Genomic DNA, 16918 nt, shown 5'->3' with positions numbered 1-16918 from the left:
GAAGAATTTGAATTTGTTTAAGAGGATCTTCTATAGCAAATCACTCATCTTTGTATATGTGACTTTGCTGCCCTAGCTAGCGTTTCAAACTTGGCTTTACTTTATACAAAATAAATAAAAACGTGATGAGATAAAGCCCAAGCCCATGACTTATTATCTAGGTCCATACCCAGCAACCCAGCAAAAAGCGTGTGGGTGAGATGTGTAGAGTTGGATCAATGACGAAACACACACCCAGCACACACCACGCACCACCTTTGCTGTGCCATCAAATCCCCACGTGACCATCAGCACACAGATTCTTCCCCTCTTTCCATACGAACCCGCCTCCTCCACCAACCCCCCAAGACGGCGAATTGACGCCCCCTGTTTGGTTACTAGGATTGACTAGTCCCCAACCGGAAAACCGCTTCCTATTTTTTTTTTCCGGCAGCGTCCAAACATGGTCTCCCCGGAAAACACCAACTGGCTCTTCGATTACGGGCTCATCGACGATACCCCTGTTCTGGATGGCAACTTCACTTGGCCCGTTCAGCCCGTCGCCGGTTCGGCTAGCGTCAGGTACTTCCATTTCTTCTGTAATTTTGTACTATTGATTAATTAATTCTTGCTTTTGGGCAATTAATCCGACTGGGACAAATTAGGGTTTTTTGAGTTTTCGTTTCTGCTTTGATTTTGGGGTTTCTGGATAACCTCTGCGAAATTGGGTGGTTTTTGGTTCGTGGGTTGGGATTGAATGGTTGGAATTTGCTGATTTTAAGATCCTTTTGTCTTATTCCCAATCTGTTTTTTGGGTCGTTCGTTGTGATTGTGAGTGTTTGGTTAATTGGGACTGTTTAGGACTGGGAAATGTGTGATGAGAGAGGCTTGGATTCAAGCTGGTTACTGATTGAATGGCTTGAATTGTACTGTGTTCTTTTGCGGGTGGGAAAAAAATATCGAATTTAACCGATACTATCACATATCACAGTTTGAGGGTGTTTGGCTAAATAAAAAGTAAAAAGTAGCTTTTTAAGAACAAAGAAGCGACTTTTCCAACAGTTTAGGGAATCTATGGCTTTAACAGACCAACTGCTTGTGCTCTAGGATTTGAGTGTAATACATTTGTGGGACGAACAGAATTTGTCCACTAACTTGAAGTTTTTGTGGAAGCCACTGCGAGAGCGATAACATGTCAGTTTGTTTTGATCACTCAAAACCTTTTCCCATGAACTGTAACTTTAGTGTATGAGATTTGCTGAGTACTAGTGTGGTTGGAGTTGTGAGGGTCTGAGGTTATTTTCTACTGAGAGAAAAAGATGACTTTGGTGGTGGGATTTATACTTTAACGGGGTGACAGTCTGTTTTTGCAATGAGGGTTCCTGATGAAAAGTGGTACACATTATGCATATATTCATGTATTTCCATATAAAGGTTTTACAGTTATATTTAAGCAATGGCCTTTACAAGGACTGCTGGACCATTTTTTGAACGACTATTTACAGAAGGCTTCATGGGCTTGGTCTATATTGTGGATTCATTATGTGATCATCTATTATGTGTATGAGGTCAGAAAGCTTTGGTCATAATTTTATATATTTTTGGTCGGTTGGAGGCGACAGAGTTCAGAAATGTATTGGATGTTTGTATCATGATCTTTCTTTATATTGTGTAATGTTTACTTTGTCGTATGCAAGGGTTTGTATTGTTTATTCATTTTCAGATTGGGTCGTGTGGTATGGTTGTTCATTTATTTTCTTTATTCTGTGGCATTTCGTAGTGTTGAACTTGATGGCTCATTGGGGGATGCTGAGGGACTTAAGGAATCTGGCTCAAAAAAGAGGTATGAACTTTGAATTTTCTCATCAAAGAGATCACCATGTGTAACCACTTTAAAAAGCATATTCTCATTCTCTTTTATGTGCTTTATACCTTATCATAGTTGACTATTTTCTTTAATGCATGTGCTGCTGTGCAAGAGATCATGAATTTGTGCTACAGCAGCCTTAGTTGAGGATACTAACTAAAGTTTATAATGATCTCTTCAATCACTAACATGCATGCTTACTGTCATCATCTATCTTTGGTTTTTCAATCCTGGATGATTTAATTTCTTATTTTCTTTCAATTTGGTTTTAAAACACCTCATGTCATATCTTCACAAATTATCATGTTGTCTTGAAAATCACCACCTAGAAGTTACATGTTAGTATTACAAGTGAGTTGATCAAAAGCTAGTAAGTTTGTTTTAATTCATCTTATTCCAGCTGTCTTCCTCTGTGTGTTGCTTTTTTCTCGTTGCAGGGTCAGATCTGAATCATGCAGTGGAACAAGCTCGAAGGCATGTAGGGAGAAGTTGCGAAGGGACAGGCTAAATGACAAGTACATTCTATTGTTCTCTTTCGTTTATAGGTCTCCTCTTCTCTCCCTCTTGTTTGAGGCAGGCTTGTCTTATCGCTTGACATGTACCAATAATAGGTTTGTGGAATTGGGCTCTATTTTGGAGCCTGGAAGGCCCCCCAAGACGGACAAGGCTGCCATTCTGGTTGATGCTGTACGAATGGTGAATCAATTACGTGGTGAAGCCCAGAAGTTGAAGGACACAAATTCAGGCCTCCAGGAGAAGATCAAGGAATTGAAGGTAAAAACCCTTTGTTTCTTTTGATTCAAAATTTGAGGATGGATCACGTGTAAAAACCCTTAAATTCTAGATGGTTTGTACTCTTTATTCTACCTGGTAGAAGTTGACAGGACATACGGACTTACATAAAAAAACTGCCGATGTGACAACGTGCAAAACATGTTTTCCCTTGTGCAGACAGAGAAGAATGAACTTCGCGATGAGAAGCAGAGGCTTAAATCGGAGAAAGAGAAGTTGGAACAGCAACTGAAATCCATGAATGCGCAGCCTGGCTTTTTGCCTCCCCCTCCTGGAATTCCTGCTGCATTTGCGGCTCAAGGCCAAGCCCACGGCAACAAGTTGGTGCCTTTCATTGGTTACCCTGGGGTTGCCATGTGGCAATTCATGCCACCTGCCGCTGTGGATACTTCGCAGGATCATGTACTCCGCCCACCGGTTGCTTAAGTCCGGCTTAATCTAAAATGATTGGGGTGTTGATTTGGGATAACATTTTGTCCCAAACAAATGTATTATTATCGTGTCATTGTTCATGTATTTTTGTTTAACTATGTACTAACTGAATTTGGTGGGTGAATTGACTGTATTTGCAACTGCAATTGCAAACCTGGCTACGTTTATGAATTAGTATGCTGGTATTTACATGTAAATCGTATGAACTAATAAGTTAATCTCGCAACTTCTCGTTCCCAATTTTTAGGATGCTCTAGATGTTAATCATCTTATGCACGTTATCGATTCGGACCTATATGGAACGTCTTCACCGCAATGTGCGCCCCAGTAATACAGAATTCTGGACGCTGCGTTGCTCGTCTACAAATGAAGAGCAACTTTTACCGGTGATGCCATGGTGGTGGTATCACAGGTCTATTATACACTACTACGTATTTTAACTTTCTCACATAACGATGCGTGATTGACTTGAAACACTATCGATGCATTGACTAGTTACATCTACGTATTTTAACGTTCTCACATAACAATGCGTGATTGACTTGAAACACCGTCGATGCATTGGCTAGTTACATTGAAGTTCTCCGAGAACTCGAAATTAGGAGTCATATTACAGCTGTCATAGAAACTAAACAAATATGAACCAACAAACGATTGGCAAAAAACCCAAGTTAAAAAGTAACAAAAAGTGGAAGTGCTTTTGCAACCTTATCAAGAAGCGCTTCTGGCAAACTACCTATTTCTGTTTCGGCTTTCTTCCCCTACTCTGTTAAAACACTCAAATGGCTTCCAACCTTCTCAAAATCCACACAAAAACCATCAAAACTCCAAACCCCCCACCAACCCCCCATTCCCATTTCTCAAACACCACCAAAACTCTCACATCTCCATCCCTTCAACCCTCTTCCAAAACCCAAAATTACCACTTTATCTGCACTCTGCTCCTCCTTATCCTCCTTCCCCACCCCTCCAACCTCCAAAGAATCCGCCATCAAACAAGCCAAAACCTGCCTCCCCACCACCCTCTCCTAGCCCCTCAACAACCTCCGCCTCACCATGAAGCTCAAGAAGCCCAAACAACCCCGATTCCGACTTGAAATCCCTCTCGCCGATGACTCCCCGGAATCCCTCTCCCACCTCGCCCTCCAGCTCTTCCAAGACCTACCCATCAAACGAATATCCTCCAAAGTCAACGTCTTGAACGTATGGTCAAACGCCGCCTTCGCAGAAACCGCATTGAAAGCCTTTGGGGCTTGCCCTTCCACCCCGGTTGAGCATTCAGACATTTCCTCCATCGCCAACGATAATACCGGAAATTTGAATTCTGCTGACGTGGCGGTGTTTTTGGCGCCAGAGGGAACCCAACTGGCGGTTACAAAAAGGGACACTAATTTGTTGTTCCGTGGCCGGTGGTGATCTTCAACCCCAAGTGGGCGTTCGAGGAGGAGGCGGAGAAGGGAGAGCTAGGCCGGTTTGTGAGTTCGTTTGAGGTGATTTTTTCGTTCGTGGGTTTGGAGGTGAAGGGGCTTTTGAGCAGAAGGAATGTCGTGATCTTCAAATGCGTGAGAGATGGGGTTGTGAGTGGTGAGTGAAATGGACTGTTTTTGTTGAGGAAGGAGGGGAATTGAAGGTGTTTCGACGTTTAAATCGCGGTCCTCGATCGGAGATGTTGAGAATGTTTTGAATAAGTTGGTGGCCATTAATTCGCCCGTGACGAAATCAGTCAAGTTTTTCAGGGATTTGGTGTCGAATGTGACTGGAAACAAGTAAGCTTTCTTCCAGGACTGTGTTTGTATACTCTCTGATTGATAATTTTTGAATGTGTACGAGGTGTTTGTTGAATTGTGTGACTTTTACATGTCCTGAGCTCGTGGTTGTGTATTTTGTTGATTACAAGGGAAATAATTTGGATTTATGTTTATGGATTCATCATTCAATCTTGCTATATATGTTCTCTGTCTTCATTGTAAGCTATAGAGGCAAATGTCCTCGTAAAATGATTGCTTTTCGAGTATGTACAAGGGAGAGAGACTCTTATTACGCAGTTTCGCTTTCTGCCATCCTCACTCAAGGGTCTCGTCGTACCCAGTGCACAAGGCTCCCGCTTTACGCAGGGTCTGGGAGAGGTGAATGTCGGCTAGCCTCACTCAAGGGTCTCGATACTCATTAATGGCCGGACTAGTTATGATTTCTATAAATTTAACAGTCGGTAGGAAAACCCGAATCCTGATGCTGTCCTCCCAGCCACCGTGTTAACTTGGCACCGGGAATGCACCGTGCTTTCCATTAACCGTAGACAAGCAATTCGTAGTTAAATGTATTTCTGACCCTTTCAGTGCTCTTTCTAATTGTTGTCCAAAGAAACAAACTTCCCTCTCTTTGTCTCATGTATTTGAATCTTATGAAGTATGTGGTCTTGTATTTTATTGCTTGTACTACTTCTAACATATAGTCGGTAAACAAAACTGTATGATCGGAAGTTCTAATCGCCGTGTAAGGGGGTAAAGGAAAGAAGAATACAGAGTGATAGGTGAAGGAATGTGCACTGCGGGAAGCGGAGTTCCGCGTATCAGAAGCCCGGTGCTGTTTTTTTTCTTGCATTAAATATTGAACGCCGTGAATTGGGGAAGAACTCTCTCTCATTTTCCTTTGCCTCATATACAATCCACTCTTATCATCAACATTTTCGATATATTCCTCTGAAAATCCAACTTAGGTTGCCGTGATACGACAGCCCTTGATGAATTTATCTGAGAAATTGACATATTTTGCCCAAAATGGCCGAAGTTTTGGAAATGCAATATCTAGCCAGGGCTTTGCTCTCCCGTTGAAATGGATGACACCGGCACTCTTAACATCGGCAGAACTTGTGTTTTCCTGATATCCCAGTCCCAACATGTGCCAGAATGGATCGATAACATGGACATGCCCGTGGAATGCTATTAGGCCGGGGGGCAACGTTCCTAGCTGCCAAAGGCTCAGGTCTGATTTCAAGTTCTGCATAAAGATAAGGATCATAAGATAGGATGATTTTTAGAAGACCGTAACGCATTTTCTCGATAAATTCTTTTTGGGAAATTTTGAAAGTTATAAAGTTTAAACTTCTTTCACCTCTTCAAGCCAATGGTGGTATGTAAGGCTTATGTTGGTTTTTCTCCAAGCATCTAGGTCGAAGATGTTCATGCCATAAGCCCAGGCACATGTCTTGGGGTCGAAATTCTTAGATATCAAAGGATGAGAGAAGTTCAGATAACTCTTATACCGCTTCGACATCACAAAGTTATCTTCTCCCTTGCATGTCTCAACTGCTCCATTGACCTTTCCATTCATTTCGATATCCCATAGCGGAGAAAGATCAGTTTGAACGACTATGTCGTCGTCCAAGAACACTATCTTATTAAGACTAGGAAACAGCTGCATTGAGATTTAGTGTAGATTAGCATGAAGTGCAGAGAAAATGCAGCAATTTGTCTAGGCAAAATAGGCTTATGGAAGCACTATAAGATGTCGTAAACGCTATTAAACCATTGTTAAGCATGCTACCTCTGGTAGATGTATTCTGATGTGGTTCATCAGAGAGTTGTACTTGGGACTAAGTGCCTGCAACTTTGCTGCAATAACATTAGGCTTCTCGGTATTATTTGCCACAATGGCCGAGGACCCGCCTCTAAATTGCGACCTCACCCTTTGGTCTTTCTCCATTGCTTCCAACACCGGCACCTTCCCCTTTGTAAACCAATCGAAATGGTGCAGCGCCTTGACCTCAATTATGGCAGGTGATAACGAATGCAGGGAAAACCACGCTTGCATCGGATAATATGTCTTCCTGTCTGTGATAATGTGGAGGACAACTTTGTGAGGGCGCAATGAGTTGCGAACAAGGGATGTGGCAACAACAGAGGCGGCAAGCACATTGTCTGAGGCGAGGACAAAGTGGTAGAAGGAGTTGTCAACGAGGGCAGGGACGAGTTCAGCAGAAGGGAGCTGGAGGCGTGCAGCCGCGTTGGAGGCATGCTCGTTGGCTAACCTCAAGGCTAGGCAGTGAAGCTGTTTAGGTATGCTGCTTGACGCTACATGCCGGTATAAGTACTCTTGGATTTTGGCATTTCGGGTTCTTTGCTCAAGAAGTGTGACCTGAAAAACATGCACCATGTCTTATAACTCAAAATACGCTTGCACCAAAAACATGAGACATAATTTGGAGCCGAAATTTGGCAGACCCTGGCGTTATCGGAATTTCATTGCCGATTAGAGAAATGTCTTATTAATTACTTTTCAAAAAACTAAAACATTGAGAACAGAAGTACCATTTCTCTGAGCTTGACAGCGAAAGTCCTTGCGTCAAATTTTCCGTCCTTTATTTCAACCATAAACTCGTCTAAGGACTGAGGAATATCAGATCTTCCTTGTAATTCATGCTTGCCGATGGGTTCTTCTAATATTTGGTATATTACTTCTGGGACCTTTCAGAAATTAATTACATTGTTATATACAAAAATAAAATCAAGTAATTAAATAATATCTCATCAACAAGAAGTAGGCATTAAGAAATTACCCTTGATTCTCTTCTTCCCAATATTTTTGGCCCTAATCTTTTCCCCAAGCAACCTACCATTGAAACAAAAATTAGGTGTTACAAATAACTAGAGTAATGTGTCTAATTATATTTATTTGTACTGAATTTACTGTCTAGTTTTTTGTCTAGCAATATTTAACTGTTAAAATTAAAAGGAAACTAATGAAAAGAGCTTGAAAACTTTGAGTTTTAATGATAAGGACAAAATAAAGGGTAAAGTGAATAGTACCAGGATTGACTTTTTAGTGTAAAAATGTGGTTTTTCGTTAAAGTGAACAGTACCGGGTGCTTTTCGTTAAAGTTCCCAAAATTAAATGATGTTTTTGTACTGAGCGCTCAAGCTATAACTAGTTAATAAAAATGAGTGCAGGTTACTGTACTATGCCATTCATCTGGTGGTTCAGAATTTATGGTTTTAAAAAAAGAAATTATGGTGGGATAAATTATGATGTTGCAGAGACAACAAATACAAGCAGCCCATTTATCATATCCTGAAAGGAGCTTTGAGCCTTGACACATGACAAAACACATTTTAAATAATTAAGCACATTTAATTATATCATTCAATAGATTTTAAATACATTGGATCACTTGACATGTCACATCCCGGCCCGGGGTCCACCACATCCCGGGTCCGCTCCACCACCGTAGCACGATATTGTCCGCTTTGGGCCCCAACCATGCCCTCACGGTTTTGTTTCTGGGAACTCACACGAGAACTTCTCAGTGGGTCACCCATCATGGGAGTGCTCTCGTGCGCTACTTGCTTAACTTCAAAGTTCCGATGAAACCCGAAGCCAGTGAGCTCCCAAAATGCCTCGTGCTAGGTAGGAATGAGAATATACATTTAAGGATCACTTCCCTGGGCGATGTGGGATGTCACAATCCACCCCCCTTAGGGGCCCGACGTCCTCGTCGGCACACCACGGCCAAGGTTAGGCTCTGATACCAAATTGTCACATCCCGGCCCGAGGTCCACCACATCCCGGACCCACTCGTCCACCGTACCACGATATTGTCCGCTTTGGGCCCCGACCACGCCCTCACTGTTTTGTTTATGGGAACTCACACGAGAACTTCCCAGTGGGTCACCCATCATGGGAGTGCTCTCGTGCGCTACTCGCTTAACTTCAAAGTTCCGATGAAACTCGAAGCCAGTGAGCTCCCAAAAAGCCTCGTGCTAGGTAGGGATGGGAATATACATTTAAGTATCACTTCCTTGGGCGATGTGGGATGTCACATGACACATGACAAAACACATTTTAAATAATTAAGCATATTTAATTATATAATTCAAATGATTGGATATCACATTCACATTCATATTCACTTCACTTGGTACTACGGTCCACTATTATTCATTTTTACTTATAAGTGAGAGGTCTTATATTCGATTCTCATCAAAAGAAAATTTGAACCACATTATTGATAGCGCATTGTGAGGCTAAACTTAACCCTCAATAGGTAATATATTTTGTTCCCAAAAAAAAAAAAAGTTTTTTTTTTTGTGTGTGTGTGTGTGTGACAATGATAATATCTACGGTAGGGGATGGTCATAGCCTTATAATAGGCTTACAATAATGTGGTTCAAATTTGCGAAAATCGAACCTAAGACCTCTCACTTACGTTTGAAGATGAATATCACTAGACCATAGTACTAAGTGGCAAAGAAAAACGTAATTAGAGTATTGTTTTTAAACTAAAGCTCAATCAAAGCTTTGGTTTCTAACAAGATTCTAAAAGACGCTAGGAGTTAGTCGGACGACGAGCTGGGGCATAGCGCCTAGGCGGCTAGGCGGACTAGGCGGATTTAAATAAATCTATTATATTTCGTGTAAATAAGTGTATGTTTATACTTAAAATATATATAATTTCATTATAAACTACAAAATAGAATGACATATATATTAGGAAGTATTGGAACATAATGAAAACATGGGGAACATGTGTATTCATTTAAGTATTCAACAAGTCTCTTACAATTTATTGAAAAAAATAAAATGCAAAATGAAAATGATCTATTTTCTGTCTAAGTGAGTCGTAGCCTAGGCGGGTCTGGGTGGGCTAGGTGGGCACCTTAGCAGGTTTATGGCCCATTTCTTAATTTTCAAACGTCTAGACATTAATCGAGACGGTGACCAACCGCCTAGTGCCTAGCTGGGGCCTAGGTGGCGCTAGGCGGGGATTTTTAGAACAGTGGTTTCTAAAATAAAGGTTGTAAGTACTGAAGTAGTAATTATTTTGAATAACTTCATATTCGTTTATAAGTGTTTTTAAAATGACTGAAAACGTTTTTGGTAAAAATGTTTTTGAAATTAATCCTTAGTAAAAATCCAAGCAGATTCGGAAAAGCACTTTAAGTGCTTCTGGTATACCTTCTAAAAAGTGCTTTTAGAATCAAAAATCAGTTTTACCAAAAGTTTTTTCAGTCATTTTAAAAGCACCTCAAAACAAGTCATTTGTTAGAATTTTTGTCCTTTATTTAATTAAACTCTTTTATTTTAAAAGAAAACTATAATTGAGTTATTTAAAATGATCATTGATAAACGTTGTGGCAGATTTAAGAACCAATACTCATAGATTAGTTCTTCAAGAACCAATTTTCCCATTTTCTGAAAGAAAACTAAAACGTTGAATGTTACAAGTTCCTCTTGTTCTTACAGTGACTAGAATCTTTTGTTATCTGAACAACTTTTCCTAGCAGATCATTGTTTGTTGGCAAAGAATTAATAAATTAATCAAGCCATTGGTTTATCACTATTGTAATATTATTTGCCTGCAATTGATATTGTCAAGACAGAAACGACATGCTTTTATATGAAACCTAGATAATATTGAACAATCTATGATTAGTCTCTCACGTGTGTATCTTCACACTGGCAATTCTTGTTCTTTTCCGTTTGTATAGGAGCTACTTTTCTTATCTACAAGATTACAAATAACTTCGATATATTATGTTGTTAAACTTTTAAGATAAAAGTATATATTTAAACAAGAATCTGTCTGCACTTGTCTAGATTAATAATTTGATAACATAACATATGAAACTGATAATCTGAAACCTATATAGAGTTGCTACAATAATATTGGGTTGAAAGTACATGCACGTACCTAGTGAGGAGCACTTGCTTTCCCCATCAATGGTGTCCACAGCAGTCATCACAAACGCGAACCTGAGAAGAAAAGTGAAGAACAGAATGGAGTAGAAGAGCATCCGGTATGAAAGCCGCCTCGACCCAACTTTCACCTTGATGAATTCCCTCACTCCTTTCCCCGGCAACACTGTCACATGCCTCAGGCTGGGAGATATGTGAAGCTGCATTTTTATTGTTTTGTTCAGGACACCAACAAAACTAACACATACACACCCAAAATGTTATTTTCGGGTGGGAAATGGCAAATTCCAGCCTGATCAGGCAAACAAGGACAGAGTAGAATTGCAAGAAGCAATGTTGTGTAAAAGGAAGGGTTTTGATGGTGTTAAGGTAGCTATCTGTTACCTAACCTTGCTTAGTTTTTGGGCTATAGGAGGAGATGTATTAGGATATTATGATATGTGGAGAGAGATGAGGAGGGGGGTTGTTAAAGAGATAGAGACATGGGACTGGTGATGTTTGCTTTTCTGGTTTGGGGAGTTTGGCTTGGTTTTGAAGGAGGGAAGTTGACGAGGGAGATGAGAGAAAAACAAAATTAAAATTCATAAAAATAAAAAAATTAGAATATAATAATGCAGTAAATGTTTGGTTTGGTGTTTGCTTGGCTTTGCCTCCACAGGAGGTTCTTGTTTCAAAGAGCTTCGACTAAGAGAAAGAGAGTGTTTGACACAACAGGGCTTCTACATGGAAAATGACTCTTCGTCTCTCTCTCTCTCTCTTCTATGGGCTTTTGGTAGTGGAGTAAAATTGCAGGAACATTTGATTCTAATATTTTTTTTTCAAGCAAATTGTCATTGTTTGAACTTTGACTTTCAATTCAACTACAGTAGTTTTGGTTAAAAGTATTTACATTTGCACCCGACATATCGAGTTCAATTTATGGATGGTATTTATGCACATTTTTGGGTTGGTATTTGTTGTATGTTGTTATGATATCCTATACATGGACACTGCCCGCGAATTTTTGGGGAAAAACCTACTTGGTGCTATGTATTTATGCTTATTTCCTTTTGTTTTTCCTGCTTTTTTTTGTTATATAGGGTACAAGGCCCAAAACAACAAATAAACCCAAGTAGGGATATCCTTGGGTTGAACAACTCTATATATTTGGTCCTTCACTAGAAGTTAAGGGTGGTGTGGTTTCAAATTCAGTTAACATACTAAATTTGTTAAATTGTTTGTCTTTACTATCCTCACAAATTCAATTCAAGATGTAAATTTATCTTTACGCACATTTAAAAAATAAAAACTCAAAATCAATGCATATGTTCTCTCCTTTCAATAGGTCCCTCGTCTCTCCTTTCAATTATTTATTATTTAATAGAAATAGAAATAGAAATCAAAATTGAAATTAGTAAGAATTGGAGAGGATTAATTTATCATTTGAGTTTACAGGAGGATGCCTGAAGGACACTGCTAACACCAAAACACTTGCTTTGATGGAGTCTTCATCACCCTCTACAGTGTTGCGCTGGATAATGAAACAAATATTTTTGTGTTGAAGGAGTAATACTAGTATGTAAGTGGCTGAAATTAGGATGGACTCAAGCCATCAATAACATTCATCACATCTCTTGCCTTTACTATGATCTGGGAAATCTTACATTCAAAGAAAGGTTTTGAAGTCAAGAAAATGGCAACATCATGATACAATAGTTTATAGACATTACAACAAAACCAAGTTCAAGATTATGCTTCACAAATGTTTCAACATAGACAAGGAAATGTGGTACAGATCATCTATGCGAATCGAAAAGAGACTGAGGGCGAATGCCAGGAAGATTGCATGAGGTCATCTATGTGGTACAAAACTTTTTGTTTTATATAAGGTTTTAGCCAAAATAGAATGCAGGAGAAAAATTGTGTAATAGTAAGAGTTTAATTATTGAGTGAGTTTATAATAGATTTTTGTTTTATTGTTACTTTCATATTGTACTTGATAGTAATAATATAGTAAGGTAAAAAAGAAAAGGAAAAATTAGTATTTGGTCCCTAGTTTTTACTGTTCATTGACTAAGACCTTATTAGTTCTCAAATTTTGATTCAAGTCCCTATCATTAATGTGATAATGAATTTACATGTTTATTATATAATTTTTAATATAAAAATTAGTAATTAATTTAGGGTTTAATACTCACACCTCTATTAAACTTCTAATTAATTTTCAATTCAAACATTTCCAAAATAATAAAAATTAAATTAAATTAAGTTTGCACCGATTAGTTTTTTTATATATATATAAAAAGATTCTCAATTTTTTTTAATCTTAAATGTACCCATTCATCTAATTTTCAATTTTTTTAATCTTAAATGTACCCATTCTCAAATATATCAATTTGTTATATGTAAAATGTACCATTTTTTTAATATAAAATCCATTCAAATTTTTTAATCCATGTTTAAACTTATATGGGTACATTCTTTTTCGTTGATTTGAGAATGTATCCATGTTTTGGTACAATAACTTTTTTTGTTAATTTTGGTTAATGTACCCATACATATATGTACACACACACACACACACACACACACACACAATATAATAGAGTATAATTTATATTTTATTATTTTTTAATCCCATAAATTATGGGTTTTATTTAAAATCTCATTAATATAAACAATTACAAATTTCAATTTTTAATTTTTAATTTAAAAATATAGTAACTTACATTATTACACTAATGTCAGGGACCTCAATCAAAAACTAAAAACTAACAAGGTTTCAATCAAAGAATATTAATAGCTAGGGACCGCATCCAAAGTGTCCCAAAAGAAAATTTATATTTAAAGTTTAAATTGGGTGAAGAATAATGTTATATAAGTTCAAATAAAATTTTCTAAAAAACAAATTGGTTTGAAATGATTCCTTACATAATGGGTATTTCAAATGCATTTAAAGTGTAGTACATCAAATTATTTCAAATACATTCAATATAATGTAGAATCTTTAGGAAAAGTAACCGTGTTTCGAACTCTAAATTCGTTTTTCAAAGAAATATGTTTTTTCGTATTACATTTACTAATTATCTTGTTGACTACGGGCTTGTTTGGAAATGCTTTTAAAATTGATGAAAGCACTTTTGGTAATTGTTGATGCACAAAACTGGAGATCTTGGAACAACGTAAATCCGACCGTGAATCTGCAAGTAATGTAAATGACACAAGATGTATCGTGGTTCATCCCAAGGTTTGAGTTACGTCTACACTGATTATCTATTTATTTGAGAAGTGAGGGAGACAGAGCTCTGAGAGTGAGAGCTTTGAGAGGGGGTGAGAGGGCCTAGAAATTGGCTTCCCCTAATTGTGAGGGTGAGGGGTCCTTTTATAGAATAAGGACTCCTCACTTATTACATATTTGCCCCTTCCTTTATTACATAATTACCTTTAAGTCCCCTGAGTATTTATATGAGGTCTAAATACGGAGGCCCTAAATATGGTATAAACAGTAGTCCCCCAAGTCTTCAGTCAAGAGAGTCTTTTGGTTGGAGACTTGAAATTCAGTCCATGTGTGGGCCGAAGTAACTAGATGTCGTTTAGAACTGATGCTCGATATGAGGCGGTGCTCAATCTGAAATGATGTTTAACTAGAAATAGCACATGCTGTGAGGCTGCTCGGCTCGTGGCTTATGTTGCCTTGGTTGGCTCGGTTTGTGGTGTTGAAGGTGAGGGAGTCCCTTTTATAGAATAAGGGCTCGTTCCTCAATACATAAGTGATGGGCTAAGAGTTGATGCTCGCGGCGAGGCGGTTGCTCAGCTGGCGTCTATGCTCTTCTAATGATGGTGAGGGGGTCCCTTTTATAAAATAAGGGCTCGATCCTCAATACATGAATAATGTGTTAGAGTTGATACTCGCGGCGAGGCGGTTGCTCAGCTGGCGGCGATGCTCTCTAATGATGGTGAGGGAGTCCCTTTTATAAAATAAGGGCTCGCTTCTCAATACATAAATGATGGGCTAGAGTTGAGGCTCTCTAACGGTGGTGAGGGAGTCCATTTTATAGAATAAGGGCTCGCTCCTCAATACATAAGTGATGGGCTAAGTCCCCCAAGTATTTTTTATGAGGCCCAGTTAAGGCCCAATATATGGTACATAATGTAGTCCCCCAAGTCTTCGGTCAATAAAGTCTGTTGGCTAGAGACTTCAAATTGAATCCATGTATGGGCCGAAGTGGCGGTTGTTCGAAGGCGGTATTTGTATACTCTGTAAATGGAGCTTTCGAAGCTGGAGCTTTTGTAAATGAAGCTTTTAAAGCTGATTGACATGAGTGATGCTTATGAATGTTTATGTTGATTAACATGAGTGATGCTCATGAATGTTTATGTTGATTGAAATGAGTGATGCTCATGGATGTTGTCATGAGTGATGCTCATGAATGTTAACATGAGTGATGGTCATGAATGTTGACATGAATGATGGTCATGAATGTTTATGTATGATTGTCATGAGTGATGCTCATGAATATTTATGTATGAATGACATGAGTAGTGCTAATGTATAATTTGAAGTACTGGGCGTACTTTTGATCACCTAGTTGGTGGCATGAAGGAGAGTACGGGTTGTACATTTCATCACCTGGTTGGTGGCATGAATGGCTAGTTGCCAAATGATACTAGAGTACGGGTTGTACATTTCATCACCTGGTTGGTGGTAATAGTGATAGGTTGCCGAATAATTTTGAAGTACTGGGCGTACTTTTGATCATCTGGTTGGTGGTAATAGCGGCGGGTTGCCAAATAATTGTGGAGTACTGGGCGTACTTTTGATGACCTGGTTGGTGCTATTTTAGGCTTATGGGCATTCGCTCTCCACACAATATTCCAGCCCATTTATTTTGGGCTTTACCCTTTTTTTTATTTATTTTATTTATTTATTTTTTTTGTTACCCTCTGATGGGGTTTATACATATTACCCTCTGATGGGGTTTATATAGATATCTCCGAAAGATACGAAAAATAAATTACATCATTCAAAAATAAACGTTTCGACAATTGCAGATCGTTGGTGCGGACTGCCCCTACTGCGTACTGGGTTGCTTCTGTTGGTAGCGTTCATTGGCTTGGATGGTTTTTGAGAGACTGGGAGTAACAGCTGCTGTCAGATCTGAATTCGAATGAGCTGCTTGTTGGCCTATCATCATCATGGTTGTAAACTGCACCACCCCACTATGAACCCCATTAATATTATCTGCTTTTGCTTTTGTTTACTTTCTTTTTCTTTTTCTGCGTAGGCGCAGTGGATTTTGATTTAAATCTGCCAATAGCATTGCTTCTGTCAGTGCTTTTGATTTTCTTCTTTGTGAGCACATGACCCCTCCATGACTGCACCACTTTTTCTTTTCACAGTTTTCAAAAGCAGCTGGACGATTTAAAGAAAGCCATATCTAATCTGCTTGTTGCATCCTCAGCATCAGGATCAGGTTCGTCCACATTATTCCTTGCTTGCCCCCTGCTTTCCATAATATCCATATTATCAGGATCTGGTTCTTCACAAGACTTGGTCCCTGCTAACTCAGGTTGACAGATCATAGACTCACTGAATTATTTTCCAAATAAGGTCCCGCTTCCCATAAATTGAGATGATGATTCATTAGTGCTTTGAGAATCATGAGGACTGGGATCGGCTTATACTGCTAGTCTCTCTCGAGTCACCGCCGCTCGAATCGATGAGCGACTCGCTTCCTCCACCACCATCGTCAGTTGAAAACTTGACGGGCCCAGTCATTTTCTTCTGCAAATTCTCCATTTTTCTCGTTAAAGACTCCATCTTTTGAACTTCTGAAAACGCCTGAGCTACTGCTTTATTGCTCGTAATGGAAAAGGCCGAACTAGAGGATGATTATGGAGAAGTCGCAGTCGAGGCCTGCTTTGTCGGGGCAGTTGGGGGTGAGGACAGACTGCTCGTCGGGAGTCTTCCCCGGCTGGATCTCGACAACGTCGTCGCAGGGAATGCCATGGCTGACTCCGTGTTTTGACGGATCTACCCCTGGGAATCATTGACCTTTAGGAGATGGCATATAAGAGGTTCTGGAACGTACATATAGAACCATTGATCTGCTCGTTAATGACGGCCTCCCTTTTGTCAGTGTATTTCTGACGGGCCAGAGAGAATTGGGGGAGAGT

The 16918-nt window shown here is 39.2% G+C and overlaps 3 protein-coding genes across 3 annotated transcripts; 2 read left to right on the top strand and 1 right to left on the bottom strand.

The window, feature by feature from the left end:
- Nucleotides 1-189: 189 nt before the first annotated feature.
- On the top strand, nt 190-3267 carry LOC103429341 (transcription factor ILR3). Its single transcript, XM_008367502.4, has 5 exons — nt 190-561; nt 1760-1822; nt 2284-2361; nt 2458-2620; nt 2798-3267. Exons 1-5 carry the CDS (start codon nt 443-445, stop codon nt 3062-3064), a joined length of 690 nt encoding a protein of 229 aa, XP_008365724.1. The 5' UTR covers nt 190-442; the 3' UTR covers nt 3065-3267.
- Nucleotides 3268-4126: 859 nt separating this feature from the next.
- LOC103429737 (uncharacterized) lies at nt 4127-4840 on the top strand. The gene is made up of 2 exons (XM_008367870.1): nt 4127-4482; nt 4687-4840. The coding sequence occupies exons 1-2, from the start codon at nt 4127-4129 to the stop codon at nt 4838-4840; spliced, it is 510 nt and encodes a 169-aa protein (XP_008366092.1).
- Nucleotides 4841-5461: 621 nt separating this feature from the next.
- On the bottom strand, nt 5462-11158 carry LOC103429334 (probable galacturonosyltransferase 12). Its single transcript, XM_008367494.4, has 6 exons — nt 10758-11158; nt 7626-7678; nt 7378-7533; nt 6614-7204; nt 6182-6484; nt 5462-6067 (listed from the first exon to the last, which is right to left on the bottom strand). Exons 1-6 carry the CDS (start codon nt 10966-10968, stop codon nt 5783-5785), a joined length of 1599 nt encoding a protein of 532 aa, XP_008365716.3. The 5' UTR covers nt 10969-11158; the 3' UTR covers nt 5462-5782.
- Nucleotides 11159-16918: the final 5760 nt, after the last annotated feature.

This window comes from Malus domestica, chromosome 03 (genome assembly GCF_042453785.1).
Source record: "Malus domestica chromosome 03, GDT2T_hap1".
NCBI lineage: Eukaryota > Viridiplantae > Streptophyta > Magnoliopsida > Rosales > Rosaceae > Malus > Malus domestica.
Note: the sequence above shows the minus strand (reverse complement) of the source record. Positions and strands in the feature narration are given on the sequence as shown.